At 36.9% G+C, this 23,259-nt stretch overlaps 1 protein-coding gene across 1 annotated transcript in view; it reads left to right on the top strand.

Moving 5' to 3' along the window:
- Positions 1-23,259, top strand: part of DPYD (dihydropyrimidine dehydrogenase) — a 366,851-nt gene that overhangs the window by 93,344 nt on the left and 250,248 nt on the right. Inside the window, exons 4-5 of the mRNA XM_037404065.1 lie at positions 3,766-3,853; positions 15,297-15,458. Of these exons, the coding sequence (XP_037259962.1) occupies positions 3,766-3,853; positions 15,297-15,458 (250 nt within the window). The remainder of the gene's footprint in view (positions 1-3,765; positions 3,854-15,296; positions 15,459-23,259) is intronic.

Below are 23,259 nucleotides of genomic sequence, written 5' to 3'. Positions count from 1 at the left end.
CACTGTCAAAATTGATAGGTACAAACCTGATAGTTGGTAGTGTTGGGCTACCGCATTAAGTATCCTTTGCATGTTTTGTTTTGTTCCTGAAAGAGATTTACAAGCACACTCAATACAAGCACCTTAAACAATAAATAACTTTAGTGCTGCAACATTTGAAAATAAGAAGTCAAAGATTTTAAGTTCACTGGGGATGCATATGTATAATTTAACACTATTCGGCAAGAGATGTAAATTTTGAGCTTATATGTGTGGGAAACATGGATTTCTGTCATTATATAGTCATAGGCATGTCTATAAAGCTATGCCAAATGATAATATTTGCATAAATATTTATATAAATATGCTATACTTGCTTAGCATTTGTAGGGGTTTTATATCTAACTTAATTTACCATTTCACAGTGAGGCTGAGTTGAACCAACAGCTAAGTGCTTCCAAAATGGAAAATATCATTCCTTTTCCTTGAGTTCCTCAAGTTGGGGTTTAGTGGTGCAAAGACTGTGGTGTTGCCTTTTATATAGAATTCAAGATGCATATGAAGTGAATATGGTATCTTTTAAGACTCAGCATAGCTTATATGTTTCTGAAGGAGATACTGTTCCATGAAATAGGGAAAAAATTGATGATAGGGTGTTTCCTGATAGTTGGAAGGATTTTTCCTATATTTTTACTAAGAGATGCTGAGATACATACTCAGATTAGTATAGGTCTGGCTTTGTCTAATGTTCTGTATTTTTATGCAGTCCAGAATGGTACGACCACTTAAAAACATGGCGCTTTCATTTTCTTGGGTTGTGAGTGGTTTTTTTACTATTATTTTTTTTAAATCATTGAACATGTAGCTCTTCATTTAAATTTGGTAGGAATTAGCAGGTGAATTAGAGAAATTTAATGTAAATTTCTGGTTTGTTGTGTACATTACTTTGAGCTAAAACCATAGTTATGGAATAACCTTGTAAAATGAAAGGTGGGATTTCATAGGGTGGGAGGACAGTTACAGAAAAGGGAAAGAAATGTAATTGTTAATGTTAATGTTTTTTCATATGGGGACATGCATGTGGAATTGCAGCTCATGGTAACTTTTGGTCTTCTCTTAAGCACGGTATTTTAGCTGTGGTTTTTGAAAGGATCAATCACTTGCAGCAATTTATGTAATAACTCTCTGGTGGGTGATTCTACTGTTTTTATTTATGCTTTTTGCCTGGTTTGCCGGAATGCACTACCTTTGCTTCTTGGTACAGTAAATGCACTCTGTAATATCTATTATGGTATGGTCAAAGGATAATTTATTGTCAGATAGAAAAATAGGTCAACACTAATGTCACTTGATGATCAACCCCCCAAGTTTAATAAAACACCTCACGAGCACGCATTCTGCACAGTGCTTGATGTTTTATTAGGACTATAGTACCTTACAGTACCTGGCTATAGTGGGAGTGTAATTACTGAGCTGTCAGGGTGATAAGTGGGATTAATGGCAGCCTGGTGCACTTCAGTCTGCAGAGTGCTCAGAGAATCGAAAGATGGCATTATTATAAGAGAAATTCTGGACTGGCATATTCATGGCACCCTCCCCACCTGCCCAAAGCTCACATTCAAGTTTGCGTTACCCACCAACCCCCCCATAGCTGACATTTTCAACAGCTGTTATTTTCAAACTGGCTCAAAAATCAAAAGAGAAATAATTTGGTAAATATGCTTGCTAGCCACAGTGGGTAATCTGTACACTGCTTATCCTGCTAGGTGCCATTCTGGTCAGTTTTGACATGAGATTGTTCTATATATAATCCACAGAAATGTATTTTATGTTAAGTGCAATTCTTTTGGTCTTGGATACAGGGCTCGTATTTTAAAGGAAGCCACATTCAGGGAAGTGAAGAGCAAGAAGTCATAATGGAATTGTTGCCTTTTTTAAACGTGTGATTTTCCACTTCTATTATTTCTTTACTGCCTACACAGGCAAAATGATCATCTGAGCCCTCGTAGTGGTGTATTTTTGTCTAGTCTATCTCCTTTTTTTTCTGGCTTCTAGTACTAAAACTTTGCTGTCTTTCAGTCTACTTAAAATGCTAAGAGCACCCTCTTGACTCAGTGATCTGGCCATGTCAACCTTTTGAGATCCCCACTAGCCTGCCTTTGCTTGTTAAGGTATTTATAACACATGCCTGTCAGTGGGTCGTGCTGGGCAGCAGTAATTTAACTGCCACAGGTAAACCTGCTGGTGCTCTTCTGCCAGAGCCCTCTGACAACCTGACTAGCTGAACTAGTAACCCACTACGGTGTTGAACTAGATTTGGCTTTATCAGACTTCCCAGCTTTTGCAGCCTGTGAGACCTGTTTTTCTCTAAATACTTCCTCTGGGACCTTTTCCCCATGACTAGTTCTATCAGAAAATCCTAACAGCCACTGCCACATGTACCCTCACATTTTGCTGGCGCTGTGGTGTTTGTAATACCCAGCTAGATGATAATGAATAGGAAGAATGAAAGACTAATTAATCTTTTACTTAACTGGCTTTGCCTTCTCTCTTATTCCACCCTTAATTGAAAAAAACAACAAAAAAGTAAAAGCAATGCTTGTGATGGACAAAGTCAGGCCAGTTTTTCACTGTAGGTATTTCAGGCATTTCATTCCTTTTAATGTTGCTTGCTCTTCATTTCCTTGTGCATGTAGTCCATGCAGCTTTTCTGTGTTTGAAAATGTTCAGTTCCACTGGTTACTGTCACTAAGGAACAATAGTTAAGGTGGACTCATGGAACTTACATAAGTAGTTGTGCTCATATATTACATAAAAAACAGATTTTATTTCATTTTCCATAGATTGTTAAATTCTATATGTTAATAAATCAATATTGAAAGGGCCTCTGGAATAACTTCATGAATTCTGACATAATTAGTGGTGTTGCATTTGACCTATGATATGTAAAACCAAAAGTGTGTGCAAATACCTTTGTGTTTAATAGAGAACAGTTTAACTTCTTCAGCTGACTTTTACCGTTTTTTGTTAGGTTTGCTTACTGCGAATTGTGTAGACTGCCCTGAGGGCTGAATCCTTAGATGGGACTTGAGCCAGTAAGCAGACTGGTACATCCTCATTGATGCCTATGCAGGAACAGACAATAAATCTTTGCTACTTAGTATTTAATATATAGTTAGATTTGTCATTAGGGATCACAAGAGAAGAGGGTCTTAGGGATTTCAGTTGGGAGTATGCATAAGACTACTGAATTGTTTTCAGAGGTCACAGAAATATCATAGGAAAGGTGCCTTGAAAATTTATCAACATTCTTCCTCTTTGGCACGTGCAATACAAAGTAAGTATGTCTGATTTTCCAACATTCAGAATTTAATCCACAGTGACACTTCCAGAACTCTTAAAATAAATTCAGATTCACAGTGCAGATGTTTTTCAAATAGAAAAATGAAATTATAAGAAGCTTAACTATCTTGGATTCCAGGGAAAAAATTACTTTTGTGTAATTAGACACTGTTTCCTAATACTTAGATGTGTAGTCTATATGTTTATAACTGCACCCTACTGCCTTCCTTTCTGAAGTGGAGTCGACAGAATGTAATGCATCAGTGTTGAATGCAAGTCAATAATGATCATGCAGTGCTTTGAGGTTTTAAATAGACATTTTATGAAAACACTCTGTATTATTCCTCTGTGGCTTGTCTTCTACCATGCTAACTTGAAACTCTTATGCTATTGCCAGCATTTGTATTCCATGTCTCCTTGACGCATTTTCTTTTATTCCTGCAGATGTTTAAAGTGTGTGGACGCCCCCTGTCAGAAGAGTTGCCCAACTAATCTGGACATCAAGTCATTCATCACGAGTATTGCAAACAAGGTAAAATCAGGCTTGCAGTAGTACATGGAAGCATGAAACAGAAGTTACTTGCAGTTCTGTTAGTGAGATTGCTTTTCAAAGTCTATCTTTATAAATGTTAAAAAGGTAGTTTACAACAGATGCTTTAAAGCTCAACAGTCAGCTAATTTTTAATTATTTTGCTGCTGTTCTGTGCCCATACAGATAGCGTATAGTGCAAATTTATTTCTTCATGTCACTTTTTCTATGGAGTTTTTGGTTTTGATGGTTTTCAAGTATGATGATATTCAAAATACTGAGTGTTACATGTAATTATTTAACCTTGCTGCTACCTAAGGTATTACAGTTATAAAACTTCTCTTTCATTAAATTTGGGGTTTTTTTGTGAGGTTTTTTTTTAAGAAGTGATTATAGTTTAAATGTGCTTTGGGCAGATACTTGGTATGAATGTGGTCATCTCAGTGTTTTGCAGTTTATAGTAAGAGGCTCTGGTTAATGCAAATGTAGTCAGTCACTTAGACTATAATAAAATACTACAGGAATAAATTGAATCCCCTCTTTGGAGGTACTGTACCTGTTCCTTAATAGGCTATTATACTATGATCATAATGAAATCTTAAAAACATTATTCTGATTTGTGGTTTACAAATGACTTTTAACAGTCAGAAATAAATAAAGATGACTGTAAAGTTGATATGACAAGATTAATTAGGCTGTCTGGGCTAGCCTAAAGATGACTGGATATTGATTGCCCCATACCTTTTAAAACTTGCTTCCCATCTGTGGAATCATTAGCTGCCATGTGATTTATTTGTCTGTATGAGCCCAACTAGACTCATAATCTACTGGGGGTGCTACAGAGATTTTCTGGCCATGTTTTATGCTCTAACACGTCTCACTGTTAGGTGCAGCTGAAAGGGCCAACACAGGTAAAGCCGAAGTGGGCAAGAGAGCATTGCTGTGTGCAAGTTAACAGACACGTTGCTTTTACTACACTGTGTATTGTACATAGAAGACACCGGTTAATTCTGCACCTTAACAAGAAACATTAGGATAAGAGGAGATATTAAGATACATGTATCAGTTATAACTATGTATTGATGTGGTTTACAGTAATTGGCATTATGCCCAGCATCTGCATATAGGCAATGTTCTTATATAATCTGTACTCTGTCACTGCAGCATTTATTTTCAGGAAGGTAGGCATCTGTTTGCAACTATAGTATAGTATGCGGCATATTGCTGCTTATTACCTCTTTCAGGCATTGTGAGGCAGGCAAACTGAACAGAGAAGGTAGAAGGCAGTAATGAAACTGCTAGTCTCCATCTCATCATTGTACTGTAGTATGTTTAGGAAACCTAAAGCAAATTTTATGGAATTATTTTAGCAGCATGGTCTTATTAAGATTAGCTATGCTTCTGTGTTGGGTAGGATAGGGTGATGTGTTGTTGAGGAAGGAAAAATGGTCTGATTATTGAAACATAAAAGCTGGGAAAAAGGAACCAGGAAAGATGGACTGAAGACAGCATCAGCAGATGTTGGAAGAACAACTAACAGCAGCAGCAGCCTGGAATGATATATTTGGTGGGTCTTTTAGATTCTGGTAGCCTGAGAAATACAAAGCTCCTTTGTGACTTGTAAGTCACTTTCACTCCTGATTCATTCTGAATTCTGTGAAAGGTGGTGTGACTGCAGAGCTTTGGGAGTTGCATTTTGGCAAAGGTATACTGGAATAATATTAGGAACTTGCCCTGAAGTTCTGAATTCTTTGCCCTGCTGAAGCCAATGGGTATGCTCTTACAGGTTTTAATAGGGCCAGATTTATCCTGTCAGATGGTCCATGAGCTGGATCAACCCTATAGAGTCTGGGCTGTTGGATGATAACTCTTTTAAATCATCTTGGAAGCTGCAGATGCTAGTTAAGATGCTGGTTTTGCCCTGGGCAGGTGACCTGATCACTTGCTGTTTTATCAGGAAATCCTGCTTTAGAAAAAAATGGTATACTACTATTCTCTCAGGGGAATTACCATTCTTTATGGAAAATCTAAGTATCTTCAATTCCTGAAATGTACTTATAGCTGTTCTTTTTGGACCCTACCCCTATCTATCAATACCTTCTGTATCCACTCTGAAAGTGTTTTTTATAAAAAATATACAACAGTTTTGGTAACTGCTTTTACCTCATGTTGATGCCCAATAATTGCATAGACAGCAAGGAAACATTCACACAGAGGAATTTTTAAAAACTCAGGTAGCTGGTTTCTGCTAGCCAAAATGTTAGGATAAGAAATTGCATGCCTAAAATCAGCGCTGCTTCTGTGAAATCCAGTTCCAAGAGTGAGTTTAGATACAGTCTTACCCTTTGCTTTCTCTCCTTACCCTATTGGAAGAAATCTAATATAGCATAGTTGTCGGGGCATTTCTCTGCAACAGCTCTAATGCGAACTTCAAAACCAAGTAAACAGAAAACCAAACCAAACACCCCCCCCCCCCCCCCCGCCAAACCCAAAAAACTAGAAGTGAGAAAACCCCACAACCAGATATGCTTAGCAAATAGCTGAAGTCATGAGCTGAGAAACAAGTCTTGCATATTTGTGACCTCTGTGTCAATGGCTGTGCCTCTTGTAATTCATGTACCAAGCAACTTCTCAGGGAAATAAACAGTGCATAGAGGGAACCCAACCTTGACTTGATGGCTGCAGTCTGCTAGGGTGAATTTTCCTTTTGATGAATTAGTTTCTGGTGCCCTTGCTAGAAAATACTTCTGTTACAACAAATTCTGTTCTTTGGAAAAAAGCGTCAGTAAATTCTTCTGGTTTCATTTATTAATAGGATTGTTTTGTAGGTATAGGTGTGTACTATTGTTTTTACACTACTGCATTTTGAATTGCCTTGCTTTCTGCCAAGCAAGCAATAGATGTAAGGTGGAAGCTGAGAGAGGGGTACCGGTTGTGGAAATGGTTCACCTGAAGTCATGGCCCTGGGAGAGTCGGTTTGAGAGCCCATTACCCTGGCTGCTCCTGCAGTGTCCTCTCCCCTCTTTCATTCTAGTGCTGCTGGTGGTTGGGGTACCTGTACCATGTGCTTTTAGAGCGCATAGAAAACAAGAATGGCATGCCTTTGAAAACCATGCTAAATCTTCTAACTTATCATTTTGAAAGTCTTTAATGGAACCAGTAAGTACTTTTTCACTTTTGTTATGCATTTTTCTAAACTTTCATTGAAGTAATCATTGAGATACCATTCAGCAATATGCTTGCTGAATATTTTTTGTCATTGTCATAAATGTATTTACTTCACATGATCAAGGATATTTTACATGTCATTGAAAATACTTTTCAAAATGATAAATCTTGTTTGCTGTTTTCACCTTGGATATAAACTTTATTTTTAATCCAGAAGCTTATATATGTATCTCATAATTTCTAGACAAAATAAATAGGTGACACATAGAACATTCAGGTATTTCAGGTCAATAAATCCAGGATGTTGGGGTGTGCTTTCTAGGCTTATTGAAGTCCCTGTTCTGAATCTTTCTTCATCTCTCACTTGAGAAACTCCCTACAGCAGATTACCCTTCTACTTGTTCAGAGGAGATTTAGTTCAATAAATTCTTTGTCCTCATCCTCGTATAAGCATGCAGGTATTTATTTAAACATGATTTATTATTAATATAGAGTATTTAGACAGCAGCGTACTGAAAATTAATTACTTTGTCAGGTACTTAAGAGCTCTATTGTATGTAGTTTGTTTTGTTGGAAAACTGCTATAGCAATCATAAAAGGTCAGGGATTCTTGTTCTCTTAGGCCTGAGGCTTTTTAGATATTTACAGGCCATGTACAATGTAGCTGCTCTGGCTGTTCCGCCATTACACCTGAGCTCAGGAGTAGAAGAGGGAACAGGGGAGGAGGGTTGTTTCTGGGTTGAGAGGGTAATTGAATTGCCAGACTCAATGAGCCTTGAACCTCTCTGAGAAAAAGGATGTCACTTACGCTGTACTGTGTTAGCTGCTGTGACTCAGTAGAGTGTAGGCCACAACTTCCATTCTCTTTTTTCCATACAAACTGGATTACAACTTCACTTCATAAAGGTACAATCTATTCTATTGTGTCTTCCCAGTCAGTGTTTCTTGGTTCATACAGACTGCTTGCAATTCTGTCTCTCTGAGACTAGACTTCAGATTCACTATGCACACTTTACTACTTTTGTTTCTAAACATCCGAAGACGGCAAACCAAGTATTCTGACTTCCAGCTGTCATCTTTTTAAATACAGCCTTCACATTGCATAGTGTATATTCTTTGTTTTATCACACAGGAGAGCAATCTTAGTTACATCTTTCTTAAAAAAAATAATAGAAGAAAACATTCAGCTGCTGCAGAAGGCTTTGCCCCCTTAGACCTGACTGAGTACCAGGAGTGATTTTAGGATTTTATGTTCTCGTTTCCCCATGTTGATATGTCAAAGCAAGGAGGACTTGGTAAAATGGAGCTCCAGCACCCATCATCCTTTAGGGCTGGCACAAGGAACTGTTGTACGGCAGCAGAAAATCCTGTAGCTTCCCAGAAGCAGCTCAGCCTGAACAACACTTGCAGCCTGTCCAGCTTTCCTCCTGTTAAGCAGAAGTGTGGGCCAGAGGAAGCTGCCGGTTGGAAAGCAACAGCTGCTTACACGCTCAACCTTTGTACTGTTCAGTGAGATGGTCTTGGATCTTTTTTTTTCATCAGATGCCTTTATGGTTGAGTTGTTGCATTGAAAAAGAACTGTTGGTGTGGTTTAGGTATGGGGATATTAAGTTGTGTTAACTTGGCACAGGTGTAAGGAGTGACTCAGCCTTTATAGTCTGAGACTATAATGAAGAATTGGAGGTGCAGAAGCATCTTTGGTGTTACTTGTCCTCACAAAATCACACCTGGTTGCTGTAGCCCTCTGTTACTAGCTCCCACATTTTTCATCTCAAGTCTTGCAGTATTACAGGGATTCCTGACATTGAGTCAACGGTTTTCTCCTTTTTCAGAAAGACCATCTGTTCCCATAATCCCTTAATAATAAACTGGCCTGAGCTGACACATCAACCATTTTCTAACAGACTTTATAGGTGGATGTAAGCCTTCTGGTGGCCAGCATTTTAAAAAAAAACAAACAAAAACAAAACAAAAAACCAAACAAACAAACAAAAAACCCACCCACCATCTTAACCCCCAAAACCAGCAAAGCCGTGCTGCCCTCTGTATAAAAGGTTGTCCCTGGACTGTGTAGAATGCTGGTAGGAAAATAGGGAAGTGAGAAATGAATGCCAAGAACAGTACAGAGAAAGTTGTGGGACACAAGAGTAAGTTTTAGGATTTCAGAGGAATGCTTTGGTTTAAATGAAACCGAAGGAAATGTGTGGTGTTTTTTTTTTTTTCCAAGAGAGAAATTCAGTTTTTTCAAGGGAGAAATGGGAGAGGGAAGAAAGTGGAAGATAGGGATGGATACCAAGGGATAAGGGTGAATCCGAAGTTTGTAGATTGAGGCAGTAAAGGAAAAAGTGTGGTAATGTACTGGAAATGAGTATGAAGGAGAAGTGGGTAGACAAAGGAAGGCAAGAGACAAAAAGCTCTAGGATCATTAAGAGAAAATGAAATGAAGAAAAGATTGTAAGGGAGAAAGGGTGTTGAGAGACATAGGATTATGACAGGTGAGAGAAACAGACTGATGGTTTTTCTGTGCCAGAGGAACTCTGAGTATATTAACAAAGGATGTCTATATGCCATTGCAAAGATTTTGGAAAATCATGAGTCACAGTTCATATGTGAAATACTGTAAGTGGGATACTGTTAATACAATGAAGGATTGTGGAAGTCAGAAAGCAGCTAGATGATTGGTAATAATTATATACAGATACACATCACAATTAATCTTTAAGTACTACTTTGAGTCCCCAGGTTTTTGAAAGTGCTGTTATATTCAGCTTTCTCTGTTAATCTTTGTGTATTTCAGGTCACTAAATATATAAAAACCCAACATTTAAAAGTAAAAGTGGTAATGGTGTTAAATTGATGCACTTGAAACAGTGACTTTTCTTGAGATGTCTGTTTGTACTTAGTGTAATGGAATGGCTGACAGCTGGTTTCAGTTGCCATAGTGTAATTATGTAGAATAGACTTTTGCGATGACACTATGTCAATTAAGGAATCTCTCACATTCTAGACTACAAAGGACAAAATGACAGTACAAGATATTTCTTCCGTTCTTTTTCATAAAAAGATAGTGACACTGTGTGAAATTACAGTCCTGTTATGATGACACAAGTCAAATGATGTGAAAGATTTCTGGATTGATTAAAAATCATCAGCATTATAATATAGAATATGTATGATTTGGTAAGTTGCTGTTATGTTTTGTTCATTCTTCTTCAGAAGATATCGGGGGGGCTGACAGACTGGGGGTGTTTCTTGTTATATTTGAACTGGTGTGTGTCAATGTGAAAAATGCTACTTACATAACAATGTACTTTAAATAGTGGTTCTTCGGTATGTGAAAATATTTTAATCCAATACATCTTGAGTATATTTTAAAGCCATCACAGAACATGAACTAGTATAGAAGGTGGTGATATTTTCCCATATTTTTTGTTATGTCTCCCTTTTTCTAAACTAAGCCCAGATGAAAAAGAAATTACCACTTTTTTCCTTCTTTTCTTTTTAAAGAATTCACTCTGTCCCAAAATCCTGATGAAATCAGTGTATTCATTTTTATTACACAAAACATAATAATGCATATTCTTCATTGTTTTTGAGAGAACTGCAGTATCAAAACACCCTTATGCATAATGAATTTATATAAAAAGCTCTTCAATTGAATTGAAAGAAAAGATGCTATAAGCATTTCCTGATAGTAAATGTAATTTCTTCTGGTCTCTCAGTATTGATCCTATGTGTTTTAATAGGTTTTTTTCAAGTAAAAAGCAGTCTCATTTGCATGCAAATTATATAATGCTTCCAAATGATACATGTGGAGATCCTCCTCTGCCTGGTTTCCACTGATTATTGATGTCTGTTTAAGGCTTGTTTTTGTTGCCTGTGTTAGCAATGTAGTATTTATTGACATTTTGATGTAGGAAACCACAAAACATCCTATCCAGTTAGATTAATTTATTTCTATGGAAGTGCACAGGAAAAAAGATTCTATGAACAAAGGCAGGAGCAGACATTTATCTCACTAGAAAATTCAGAAACATCCTAGTTTTAGACTTGCTTCCTCTGTGACGTCTGTAAGAAACTAGACAACTGAGTCATCATATTATTTCAGCATCTAAAAAACCTACTCCAAGCTGTTAAGGTAGCTTATATCATTCCATACCCTGGAATAATTTTTTTATTTTAATGAAGCCAACCTTCCTTTAATTCTGATCCTTTCTCATGTACAACATGTGGTGTATAGTTAGTTACCAGCTTGCCAGGTCTGCATCTCACGTCTATGTTGTGTGCAACCTACTACACCCTGGTTTTGTGAAATAAAAGCAATCAATATGTTTTTAGAAAATGTGAATATTCTGTGAATATTCTACCTTTAATGTCACTGATAAATGTAATTATCATTAATACGTGTTTTCAGGTTAAAAAGTTGTGTAAGCACAAATTGTTCATGTAACTAAACATTTAAGATACTGTACATATACTACAAACTCTCATTTATTACTGTAGTAACACAATGGTTTGCAGTTTTGTAACACAGTTTGTATAACACCACTTAGTGTAACTTACTATACTGTATTTCCCTGCCAGTTTTTGTCAGGTATTGGAAGACATTTTTCTAATAAAGTTTGAGACATTAGATAATAGATCAATGCAGTAAAGGCAGGATAAACGATTAAATAAAATAGAAGGATGAAGAGATGAAGCAACTCAGAGCTGAGCTCCTGAAGTCCTGCACAGCCCAGTCTCCGTGCTGGACTATGCCCTGGGTGTCAGGAAGGTTGCAGATGGGCTTGCTCTCAACTTACTGCATAGTCGGTGGTAGCAGCACACTGTCGTATCCTTTCACTGGTAGTGAACAAGTATCAGTGGCAATGGGAACAGTGGTTACACTGGGAAGTGTAAGAGGAGAGTTAGGGAGCTGCAGCTCTTCTGCACGTTTAAGTTTACCAATGGCAAAATTGACACAGGTTGAATTTTTGTTGGCAGACAGGGATACCAAGTCAGCAGTGAACTTGTTCTTCCCTTACATCTTTAGAGGTGTCACTTTCGCACAGCTGCAGCACGCTGGTGAAGCAGTGCAGAATACTTGCCATCCTGCTCCCAAAAATAAGTGGAACACTTTGTACTTCAACTGTGACTGTCTTTTAATTTATCATTAAAACTTACCTCATGTGTTAAGACTAGAAGATATATACCTTTTGATACAATTTATCTAATGATGTAATATTTAGCCTGGTAACATGTACTCTGTACTCTTATTCGAAAAGGATCCGATACCTCTTTTTCTCAGATACCACTAGTAGCGACAGCAGCAACAATTCATGATCGTGACAGCAACATCTCAAAACTTCCCAAATCAGGACCCCACCTTTGTATACTCCATCATGTTTCCCCGAAATTAAGGGGTCAGCAGCAGTTGGCCTTACCCCCATTAGGATTTCAGTTCCAGCCTCCTACTTACTGAACTCTGGCATGATGTTCTGAGATAGGTTTCCCTAGGTATCCCCTCAATATGCCATGATCTCAGTCCTATACTCACAATGACCCTGGTTCTCATCTCTTCTGCGTTCACTTGCTACTTTAACATACACTGTCTTTCTGTAGCATAGCTGTGCTGAAAGTTTGGTTTGAGCTTGCAAAACAAGTAAAATATGCCAGCTGTGTTGACACTGCCTGTAGTGGCACAGCTCAAGTGTAAGAATATACTTTACAAATATGTAATAAAATTGATTTTAAAAAGGAATATTTAACAGCTTTGCATTCTAGGCATAATAACTAATTTGTGTATTGAGTTTAAGTACAAAGCCTAAAAATGTAGAAGACCTTAATGAAGTTACTTAGATGGAAGTGTATGTTTTTGTATTTGTTTCCATTGAACCAGAGTTGAAGATAATAAAAATAATAATCCTGGACAACACAGGAAGGAAAAATGTAACTCTTATATGTACTGAAATATCAAACTGAACAAAAATTCTTTGAAAACCATTTTGTCTTTGAGTTGGGGAGAAATATCCTCACTACTAGTTTGCAATTATTCCTTTAGAGTGAAAAAAGGGAATGGCTAGATCTAATTGCCTGGGAAACAGACATCTAGGGCCACTTAAGATGCTGTAGGGTGTCTAGACTGGTCGCTGAGTGCTGTTTCAGAAAGACATATGGGTGTCCTGCATTGACTGTGTCACCTCTGCTGTCTGCATGGTTATGTGTCAGGGACATCTCCAGCATAACTAGACTTCTGTCTTTTGCTACTGGATTGAGCTTACAGTGTCTCTACTGGCTGTTTTTAGCAGCTCCAACAGTCTCTGGCATATCAAAACAGTATAATTCATCTGCAAGAGTGAAAATATTTGCTAATATGTACAATTTCCATTTGACTAATACTCCTTTACGTTGGAATAAATGAGAATTGGGGATGATAAAGTGCCTTACCAGTCACCACTGGCAAAATGGTTGAAAGTTCTCCCAGAAGAGCTGCGTAAAGCGAATGCCTATTCAGCCAGGATGAGAATTTCAATAGATTTTAATAGTGGCTAAGAAAATCCTATGAGAGTGAACCCAGGTAGCTTGTTTTCATTTCCATGTGATGGATGGGGGGCTCATGCTGTGCAGTAGACCAGCATCTGTAAGCAACAGGTCCAGTTGCATCTACAAATACATTCAAGTATGTTTCTTAAACATTGACGTTGTCTTGGGACTCTCTAGCTGTGTTCTGTATCTGGTTTAATTTAGAGAATTTTATGCTCAGTCTTTTAATATGCCTTTAGTGAATTTGAACCTCCCAAACCAAAGTCTTGTTACCCATTGTTGGTGATATTGTCAGATCTCTGTGCTGCTCTTCTTATTCATAACTGGATTCTTGCGCTGTGTGGCGTAGAGTTTGCTTTGAATAAACACTTCTGTGTACATCAGCATACTTGACAGACAATAAGTCACAGGCATCGCATAGGGTCTGCTGTGACAGGGTATTTCACATCATTTGAGTTAGCTGTCCTGCAACAGAGAGATAATGGTATTTGTTATAAAAACCAATTCCATGTTAGTGATGATTATTGAAGACTGCAATATGGAAGAGGTTGTGGAAGAGGAAGGAGACATTGTTTTTTAATCTCTCAGTTATTGCTAGTTTGGAGAAAGCTGGAATGAGATCCTGGCATTAATTTCTTACTGAGGAAACTTCTGTGGAACCTCAGCCATGTGCTAATTGTAAGTGGTACTGTAGTGTCTTCTGGCCCTTAAAGGAAACTGTATCATTAACCCATTTTCATGGACTTTCCTTGGTGGGGCTTTTAGAGCGGGTGGGAAGAGGGGTAAAATAAAGAACTAGAGTCTGATTAAGTAAACTTCAATATTAAGTATACAGAAGAAAAAATAGGATGTAAATGGTTTGCTTTAATTACACCATAATTTTATTAATGTAAATGGAGAACTGCCATCAGTAGCTCTCCCCCTCTGAGTAAGACTTCAGTTCACTCCTGTCATTTCCTCTGATGCTCCCACTTAAGAGAATTATCTGGTCTGAAAAAACAGCTAGGGGTTGTTTTCTTATGACATCAGGCACTGGGAACTTGCCAATGTACATTCCTTAGATTGTTATTATGGGAAGAAATCTTGTTAGCTCTCATTTATCAGGATATTTTTCCTTTTCTGAAGATACACACTGAATATTGGGAAGCTGTGAAGCTGTGAATTGTACATAACTTCTTTAATCAGTTCCCTAGTTTGCTATTTAGAGCAACAGGAAAGTAAGTGATTGTCCTGATTGGTATCTAGTTGAGGGGGAAAAAAAAATAAATCAGTAGTGCAGTATCTACAGGTGAAGCCTTCTCTTCTCCTCACCGGTCTGGAACAATTGGCACTACTGATCTGGTGTGAAGGACAGGCACATCTGTAGAGATGATGTGCACAGATGTGTAAAATAAGCTTTTCATTCCCTGTGTCATAAAGAACTGATAATCTAGCTGTCACTTTCTGGTCAGACCTTCAACAAGGGTTACGACTCAGCTACTGCCCAATTGACCTAGACATGGAGAAAGTATTTACAAGTACTTAATGCAGCACAGTAGTTTTCAAACATAACTTTCAGTGGCTTAACAAATTTGTATGACCATCTCAGACTGAAGATCTTTTTAGCTATTTTGCAAGCTAAAAAAAAAATTGTTTATCTTTGCATAACAATTTTGCTGCCTTTCTTTCCAGTGTCTTTGACATAATGCTGTATAACATATTGGTACATTTAAATAATGTCAGTGTTGTTTAATTTTTTTTTCTCTTTTTCCTTCAGAACTACTATGGAGCTGCCAAAATGATTCTTTCTGACAATCCACTTGGCCTGACATGCGGAATGGTGTGTCCAACATCAGATCTCTGTGTTGGTGGGTGCAACTTGTATGCCACGGAGGAAGGACCAATTAATATTGGTGGATTGCAGCAGTTTGCTACTGAGGTAGGTAGGACTTGCAAATGTCTGAAATTCTTTGTATGCACCAATGTGTGTTGTCTAAGTGGTTGCCTTTGTTAATGATTTGTTTTTTAAAAAAAAGTTGGTACTAGTAAAATAAAGGTGTGGGAAGTTAGAATAATTAATTCTTTATCTTACAACACATTCAGAAGCTTAGAAATGTTTTCATAATGCACTAATTTGTGGGAACATAAGGAACATTATTGTGAAAAAGATGACTCTTTAGAAACACTAGTAGTTGAGACAGTTTGTTTTATAATGAAAGATTTATATAAGCCAGGTGAAATTGTAGGTGTTACTGAAGAAGGCTGCATAGGGAAAAAGGTCAAGTGCACCTGCATCTGTAACTGGATGTTAAGGAGCTGTAGAACTGTTCTGGGCATTGAGTAGATCCTGTAGCAGAACTAGTGTGCATTTGTACTGGCTTTGGGCCAAAGGAAAAGTTTGAGATGATTTAGACTTTTTACTATCCAGTTTTGCCAAAACTAGGTAAATAAGTCCTTTCAGGTTGACGTGTAATAGATGTCTATGTGCATCTGTCTATTTAGATACCTAGTGTAGATGCTTACATATGTGTGTTTGTGTACATTTATTAGGTCATAAGGGTATGCGTATATTTTGGTTGCTGAAGCAAAATTTTTTACTTGCCACTTGATGTTAGGAAGTCTTCTCAAGGGTTTCTGTTGAAATGTACGTGCATTATTTGTGACTGTATAGTTTTAATGCTCTGCTTTCCATCTGAAGAAAGATGGAGGCTGCTGCTCATTTGTTGACTTCCTTTGAAGGGCATGGAGAATTTGTATCAAACTCATGGTCTCAGCTCGCAGCTCATTTGATCTGTCTGAAGTATCTTTGGGTAACAACTGTGATTTTGGTCTCTGTAAAAGTAAGGATGTTGTGGCTGTATAAGAAAAGGCATATGCACATTTCTATATAGTCCTAACTAATGAGGTTGTACCTCTTCTATGTCTTGAGCCATTTGGCTGGTTATATTTACAAACATACAGTGAAATCCCAGTCACCTTTACAAAGCTTGAGAAATAAAAAAAAAAATCTTTGTAGGACAGACCAGAATAGAAATGCAAATTAATCTGGAAGTAACAGACAATATGTCTGTAAGGCCAATTTTTTTCTTCTGCTGTCATTCATAGACTTCACACACCCTTCTCAATGGCTGTTGGTCATGATTCAATAAGCAAACATTCCTACCTGCTCCAGTTCTTCCCTCTTTTACCTGTTTGTATCCCTACTTTTTTCTCTCCAGGAGACTTGTAAAGCTTTTGGAGAACCTGCTAAATGTCTCTGCTAACTGTAGCTGAACCTTCTCTCCCCTCTGTCATTTAAGTAGCTATCCAGTTTGAATTTCTTGAGATTAGACCATACAAGTGTAAGTACAGTTTGGACCAAAGTTCTTATTTATAGGATGAGGCTAGAGACAGTGAATGTATTTGTTCTACATGTATATTCAATAGCTGGCTGTTATCAGTCAAGGGGCAATTTTATTACCTTTTCTTCTTTTTCTTTATTCCTTATATCTAAAAACTTAATATTTGTTGCAAAGGAGACTTATTTTTTCTCAAAAAAACCCCAAAACAACAAAACACAAACAACAACCAAAAAAAGAAAGAAAAAAGAAAGATTAAACAGTTGTCAAGTAGATGATAAATACAATGGTGAAATATTACTGTTTAGGAAGCAAATGCAAGTAATATCTGTTAAAACTTGATTTGTGTCTCCTTTTAGCCCTAATGCTATGATTAATAGAGAGGAATTATGGCTTGATAGATAATGCTAAATATCTGCTATTTTTCTTCAAAAATCTTTAGAAATCTATTAAAAAAGCTCAGTGCTAGCACAATGATTGATACGAAAACTGCAGCAAGGATGAATAGCTCAGAATGGCTTTGCTCCTAATGTTTCAGGTTTGTTTAAAGTGATATTAGTGTCAAGAGTTCTAACAAAATTGTTACACAGTTCTATTTAACACTCAATAAAAATACCTTTTCATAAATTTTATTACCCTTAATATTTTTATAGTATCCTAAAATGTTAAAATTAGTTAATAAACTTTATTTGTATGTATTGTAGTACTCATAATTAGTAAAGTATGCAGTCACTTTCATAGTTAATACTTTTTTTAGCTTTCATTCAGGTCAATTTTACTGTGAAAGTATGTATAGTTGAAAAAAATGTAATGATACGAGTGCTTCCAAGTAACAATTGTTGTAAAAATATAAATTAAAATACTGAAGAAAATCATAAGGTACTACTGCCCATACAAAAATTGGCTCAGATACTGCAAGTGAAGTGTGTTCACAGCTTTACCTATATGAGTACCTTAGCAAATTGTGTAATTTAGGTGTGCAACATGTTACTCTTAATGAGAGCTGCATGGTAATTCTCGTGCGCTGTGTAACAGTTTGTCCCACAGGAGCTTATTTACTGAAAACTCAATTGTGCATAAAGCCAGCTTTAGACTTTTTTTTCCTTGGAATTAGTCTGAGGATCATACACTTGATGCATTACGAGAGCGAGCGATAGCGTAGATAAAAGATAAAATTGCAGTAAAGCAGGAATGTGGGCTTAAAATGGAAAATATATGGGTATGACGTATGCCCCTTTGTGCTTCTGAACAATGTCTGATCATCTGTTCATACTGCAGATAAAACTCCCTAATTGTAAAATATTTGTCTTGCATACGATGCCAAAAAAATGGCACCTCACACCTCATGCATTCTCCTTCTGCTCTTCCATATAGTTTTGTAACTATGCTCAGCTCATTCTCGAAGTAAATTGTAATCCAGTCTGAAAAAACATAGATTTTGACAATTAAATGTTCAAGTGGAAAAAAGGAAATGTCCGTTTGTATTTGTGATGTAGAATGTGTATACTGGGATGCAGTTACCACGGTAACTGTTGCATCTAGAGAATAACATGGAGTAAAAGCTCACTATTATAAATGATGAGTGTCAAGCGCAGGTTACACCTGCTACTGCACAGGTCAAAATTATATTAATGTCTTTATCTCTCTCCTTTGCCCAAGTACTTTAGAATCAGGAAACATCTCTGATTTTGGAACACAAGTTCAGTGAAAATATACTGAGATTACAGTGACAATACATACAGGCATGAGCTATATGACTGTCAGTCCAACAAAATAAACTAAAATTACTGGTTACTCAAGTACAAGTTTGTAAGCTTGTAGTAAAAAGAAAGCATGATCTATTACAATTTCTGTTGTATTAGTAAAAAGCCCTCAAAATCTTACATTTCTGGTTAGACATCACTGAATCTAAAGGTTCTCCTGTGTTTCTAGATAATCATTCTGTTTAGCAACACAACCTAAATAGAAAAATGTATTATTTTAATTGCTGTGTACTACATTTAAATACTAGATCATTTAGTACTGTGGCTTCTGTGCCAGCTACAGTTCTGGTGATTTGTTGCTCTCTGGAGATATATTCTGGCTGCTGTTGCAGCAGAAAGAAATTGGAAAAGGAAACTTGATATGTTTTTTTTCCTAAAAGATGTGTTGTATGAGCTTACCAGCTGCTAACCTAGGGGCATCTCAGCAGAGCGCCTGTTCTGGGAGGTGGGCTGTGGGTAAGGGTCCCCCTCTGCGTGCTTGGACCTCCCTTCTCCAATCCACCACAGGCAACAGAGCAGTGGCTGCTCAGAGGGATTGCTGTAGAGGGGGTGTGCTGCAGCCTCGGGCTCAGGGTCCCTCTTGTAGTTGCATATTGACAGCTCTGATCAGTCTTAACGTAGGTGTGGGGAGAAGGGCCTTCTTGTGGAGCTGCAGCTCCTGCAGTTGGGCAGCCTTGGAACGGTTGTCTGGGCCCTTCACCTTTGCTGGCACGGTCGGGCATGCTGCATCAGCAAAGGAGGATTGTTCTGGGGAACTAAGATAACAGGACAAACAGAAAGGAAACTATTGGTATTAATTTTTATTTTAAGACATCTTTAGGTTATTTTCAGTATTAATTTTTATTTTAAGACATCTTTAGGTTATTTTCTCTTTTAAGTCATGTTGAAATGTATAATAATAAATTATAAAGTTTTAGGCTTGTCTGAAGGGGATGGTGTAGCCTTTTACAGTAGTTCAGGGGATGAATCTGATGACTTCTGATTTCTCAAGCCAATGCTGAAAGACTTGCTGATACTTGGACACGTTATGTAAACTTCTCTACAGCATGTTTGCAGACATTAGGCATTCTTTGATTTTTTTTTTTTTTTTTTTTTTAAGGCATTTACATGAATGTTGCGATGTCCTTTTAGTGGTAGGATTCATGAAGTGTGAAGGTATGGACTCTGCAGTGTCCTAGATCCATGGGTTTTCTTGGGACTGGGATAGTATTAACATATAGTTATTACATAGGTTTGAAAGGTCTTCAATGAGATGCTTTAGGCCCTAGCTTTGTCAACACTCACCTGCTTGCATAGAAGTTTGCAGTATTACAACTTTAGCTTTTAACTTGTGGGAGGGGGATCAACAAGTTTTCAGAACTAGCTCACGTTTGTGGAAAAAACACTTCTGTACATCCTGTGCTATCCACAGCAATTAAATGACATTAATAGTGTGATCATGTAATTTGACAACTTCAAGAAAGTTTGCTGAGCATGGAGTTTGCTTCATTTTTTTATTAAAATCTGTGCAGGATATAATTTTCTTCTTTAAATATCCAACTGCCCCATATTAATGTAAACCAGCCTACAGATAAATATCCATGGAAACGAGTGGGAAAGTGTGAAACTAATACAATCGGTTTCTAAATGTTACTGATTTCATTGCCTGCGTTTTTCTTTCTGTGCACTAGCAACATCTGATAACAATTCAAAATATACTAACATCTTTCACACTAAAATAAATACCAGCTAGAAGCTACTGCCTACATCAGTAGCTGTTTGGTATCTCATCACCTTCGTGAGGGATATTTAATGGCAAACCTAACTGATAAACTTATTTCTATAGCCTTTTAAGCACGGAAGCAAGCATTATGCCTCAACAATATAAAGGATTTAGTTATGAAGTCAAAACTTATGCTACTAAAAGATTAAATTTTCCTTTTTTAAAAAAAGAAAAATTTCCTAAACTCATCCTTCAGTTTTCCCCATTTTTTGATTTTCAGCCTCTTTCTATTGGTGAAGCTGTTGTTATTAAGATGACAGATTAAACAGATATACTTTTAACTTAAGAAACATGACCTTCTGTGTATGTCTTGGAAACTACCTAATATGCTTTTTAGCAACATATCTTGTTTCATAGCATTAGGCAAAGGCTTTTTTACATTTTAACACTGAGGTTAAACTTTCAATCTATTTGCTGTTTTATTTAACACATCTTTGTCATAGTCCAAAGATAATTTTAAATCAAATTGAATTACGATAGAACTGTCTGACCATATTTGAATTCTGCAGATACCCTTCTCCACGTATCTGCAGTATATTCCTCTTAGAAAAATTCTGATCAGAAAACTCAAAAGTGACTGAAGTGAGTTAATTTTTTCTAATTTATATTAAAATTCAAATAACAATTCTGAATAAGTTATAACCTGCTCTGATGGTTTTAAATATTTTAGATTAATTTAAATCATGCTTACTAGCCATAAAATGATTTTCATCAGGTTAGCCAAATGCATTTCTCCAAGTCACCTGTTACTCTGCCAAATGTCACATATTTTCATCAAAACATGCCAATACTAGAATTGCGTAGTGAAGAAAAGAACCAGAATTTTATTACACAACGAGAACAATAAGCTTTTCCCTGTCTGCTTTCTGAAAAACAGCTAAAATAAGTTGGCTAAAACTTTCCAGGAAAATTAAACTTGAATCAGATGCTCAGGAATCAAAACTTCTGAAGTTAGCTTAAGTGGGAAATATTGTCGAACCTTATGTTTGCATGCAGTGCCTGGAATTATGCTCTTTGTCAAGTATACTGAATTTTTTTTGGAACAAGAACTAACCCCACTTCAATGAAAGGATGTTTCATTTACAAGGGAGAAGACAACAAACCGCAGATTTCACACTGGAGAGAACACCGAGCAAGTGCTCTCACACCTTTACACAATAAAGTAATGCACACAGGGAAACTGTAATATGTCATAAATGTCTGAATCAAGAGATAATTTTTTTCAGTTGTTGGAACTTTAGCAGAATAGATTGGCTGTTTGAGTTTGATCAGTTGTATCTCACTTGAGGACAAAGTCTCCATGATCTTTTTCATAAACTGGAATATCCTTTCTATGGACCCTGATGGACATGAAGCGTAAGTAGGGGACAGAATCTGTGTGGGTTTAGTTTGAATAGGCCCTAAGTGGTGAAGTAATGATTGCATAGTATTTGATAAAAAATTAAAAAATAAATGTCCAGTGTTATTGATGTCTATTAATAATCTATCTTACTCTTTTGTTTGTGTATGAGAGGGAGCCAGAAGGAAAGGCAGACATGGGGTTGATGGCTGAGTCTTTCCAGTGAGAGATTCAGCTTTAAAATTCATTATTTGGTCTCATTTTCCTCAATGGGTCTAGGTTAAAAAAGCACTGCAAAACAAAAGAAAAACTTAATCACAAAAAAAATGAAATAATCCTTTTGAAGGGAAGGTGGATGTGAAAGGCAACAGTATTAAACTTTACTTGCATCCTGACCCAGTCTGAGCAGATTAAAATGGGAGAGGACAATTGCGTGTAATGTCGCCTTGAACGCTTGCTTGCAAAGTAGTCATCTCTGCACACCAAAGGATTTGTACAGAAGATTTCAGTAATATTTAGTTAGGTGAATTACATTTAATTAGGTGAATTACAGTGTCAGGAAACTTCACCATGAGGTGAGTGAAAATCTTTTGAAATGCATTGAAGCAGTTTGCTATTTTCACAGTTACCCTGCCAGCCTTAATATGCAAACCTGCCGCTGACTTCCAGATGGCAAGATACTGCCACACAAGCTGGCTGTGCTGCATAAAGACAGTTTCACCCTATTTGCAAATAGGCAGAATTAAAGTTGACCATTCAGCCTGAACTGCTAGGATTTCCTGCATGAGTGCTTGGTTTCTGAAGCTTAACACTGCGCTACAGTAGTGCAGCACTGTAGTATAGCATTTAGTTGATGGGTATGACTGTTCAGTAGTAAATATAAAAATAATTATGTTAACAATAAAGTAAATTTAGTGATAAATTTATTAAACATATGCATATTCAGTGTTTAATGTACACATAGAATATGCAAGTTATATAATTTGTATTACTGAGCAGACTTCTAAAACAACTGCATGACACTTTAATGGAAATTTGGTACCATTCAAGCCATTTCTGTGTGAATGTAACAAAGCAGACATTTTAGAAATATCCTATTGCATTTTGGTTATCACAGTCTAGTTTCACAGTACAATATGAGCTTTTCAGCCCGTGAAATCCATTAATAACCACATTAAACCTTCCCATATTGTATGAATTGTCAGGTTTAAATGATTCTTTTTTTAAAACAATTATCTGTCTCTTGCTTCTTGCAGTTTGTTAAAATGCTATGTCAATTTACAAAGACTGGGGGAATTTGACACAGAAATTTTAGAGGGGGAAGGAACTAATCATTGGTTTACCTAGCATGAGTGCTCAAGTGCGCATGAAGAAAATGAACATTGATTCAAAATATAAATGAAAAATTCTATTCATGAGTGGAATTGCCAAAGCTTAACGGGAGAAACCTTTGCTTCTTGAGGTCTAAGGAGAGTAAAAGCTGTTGGTAAACTTGTTAAATAGCTTAAATATGGTATTAAGACAAGCAACAATGTATG

This window comes from Falco rusticolus, chromosome 11 (genome assembly GCF_015220075.1).
Source record: "Falco rusticolus isolate bFalRus1 chromosome 11, bFalRus1.pri, whole genome shotgun sequence".
Taxonomy (NCBI): domain Eukaryota; kingdom Metazoa; phylum Chordata; class Aves; order Falconiformes; family Falconidae; genus Falco; species Falco rusticolus.
Note: the sequence above shows the minus strand (reverse complement) of the source record. Positions and strands in the feature narration are given on the sequence as shown.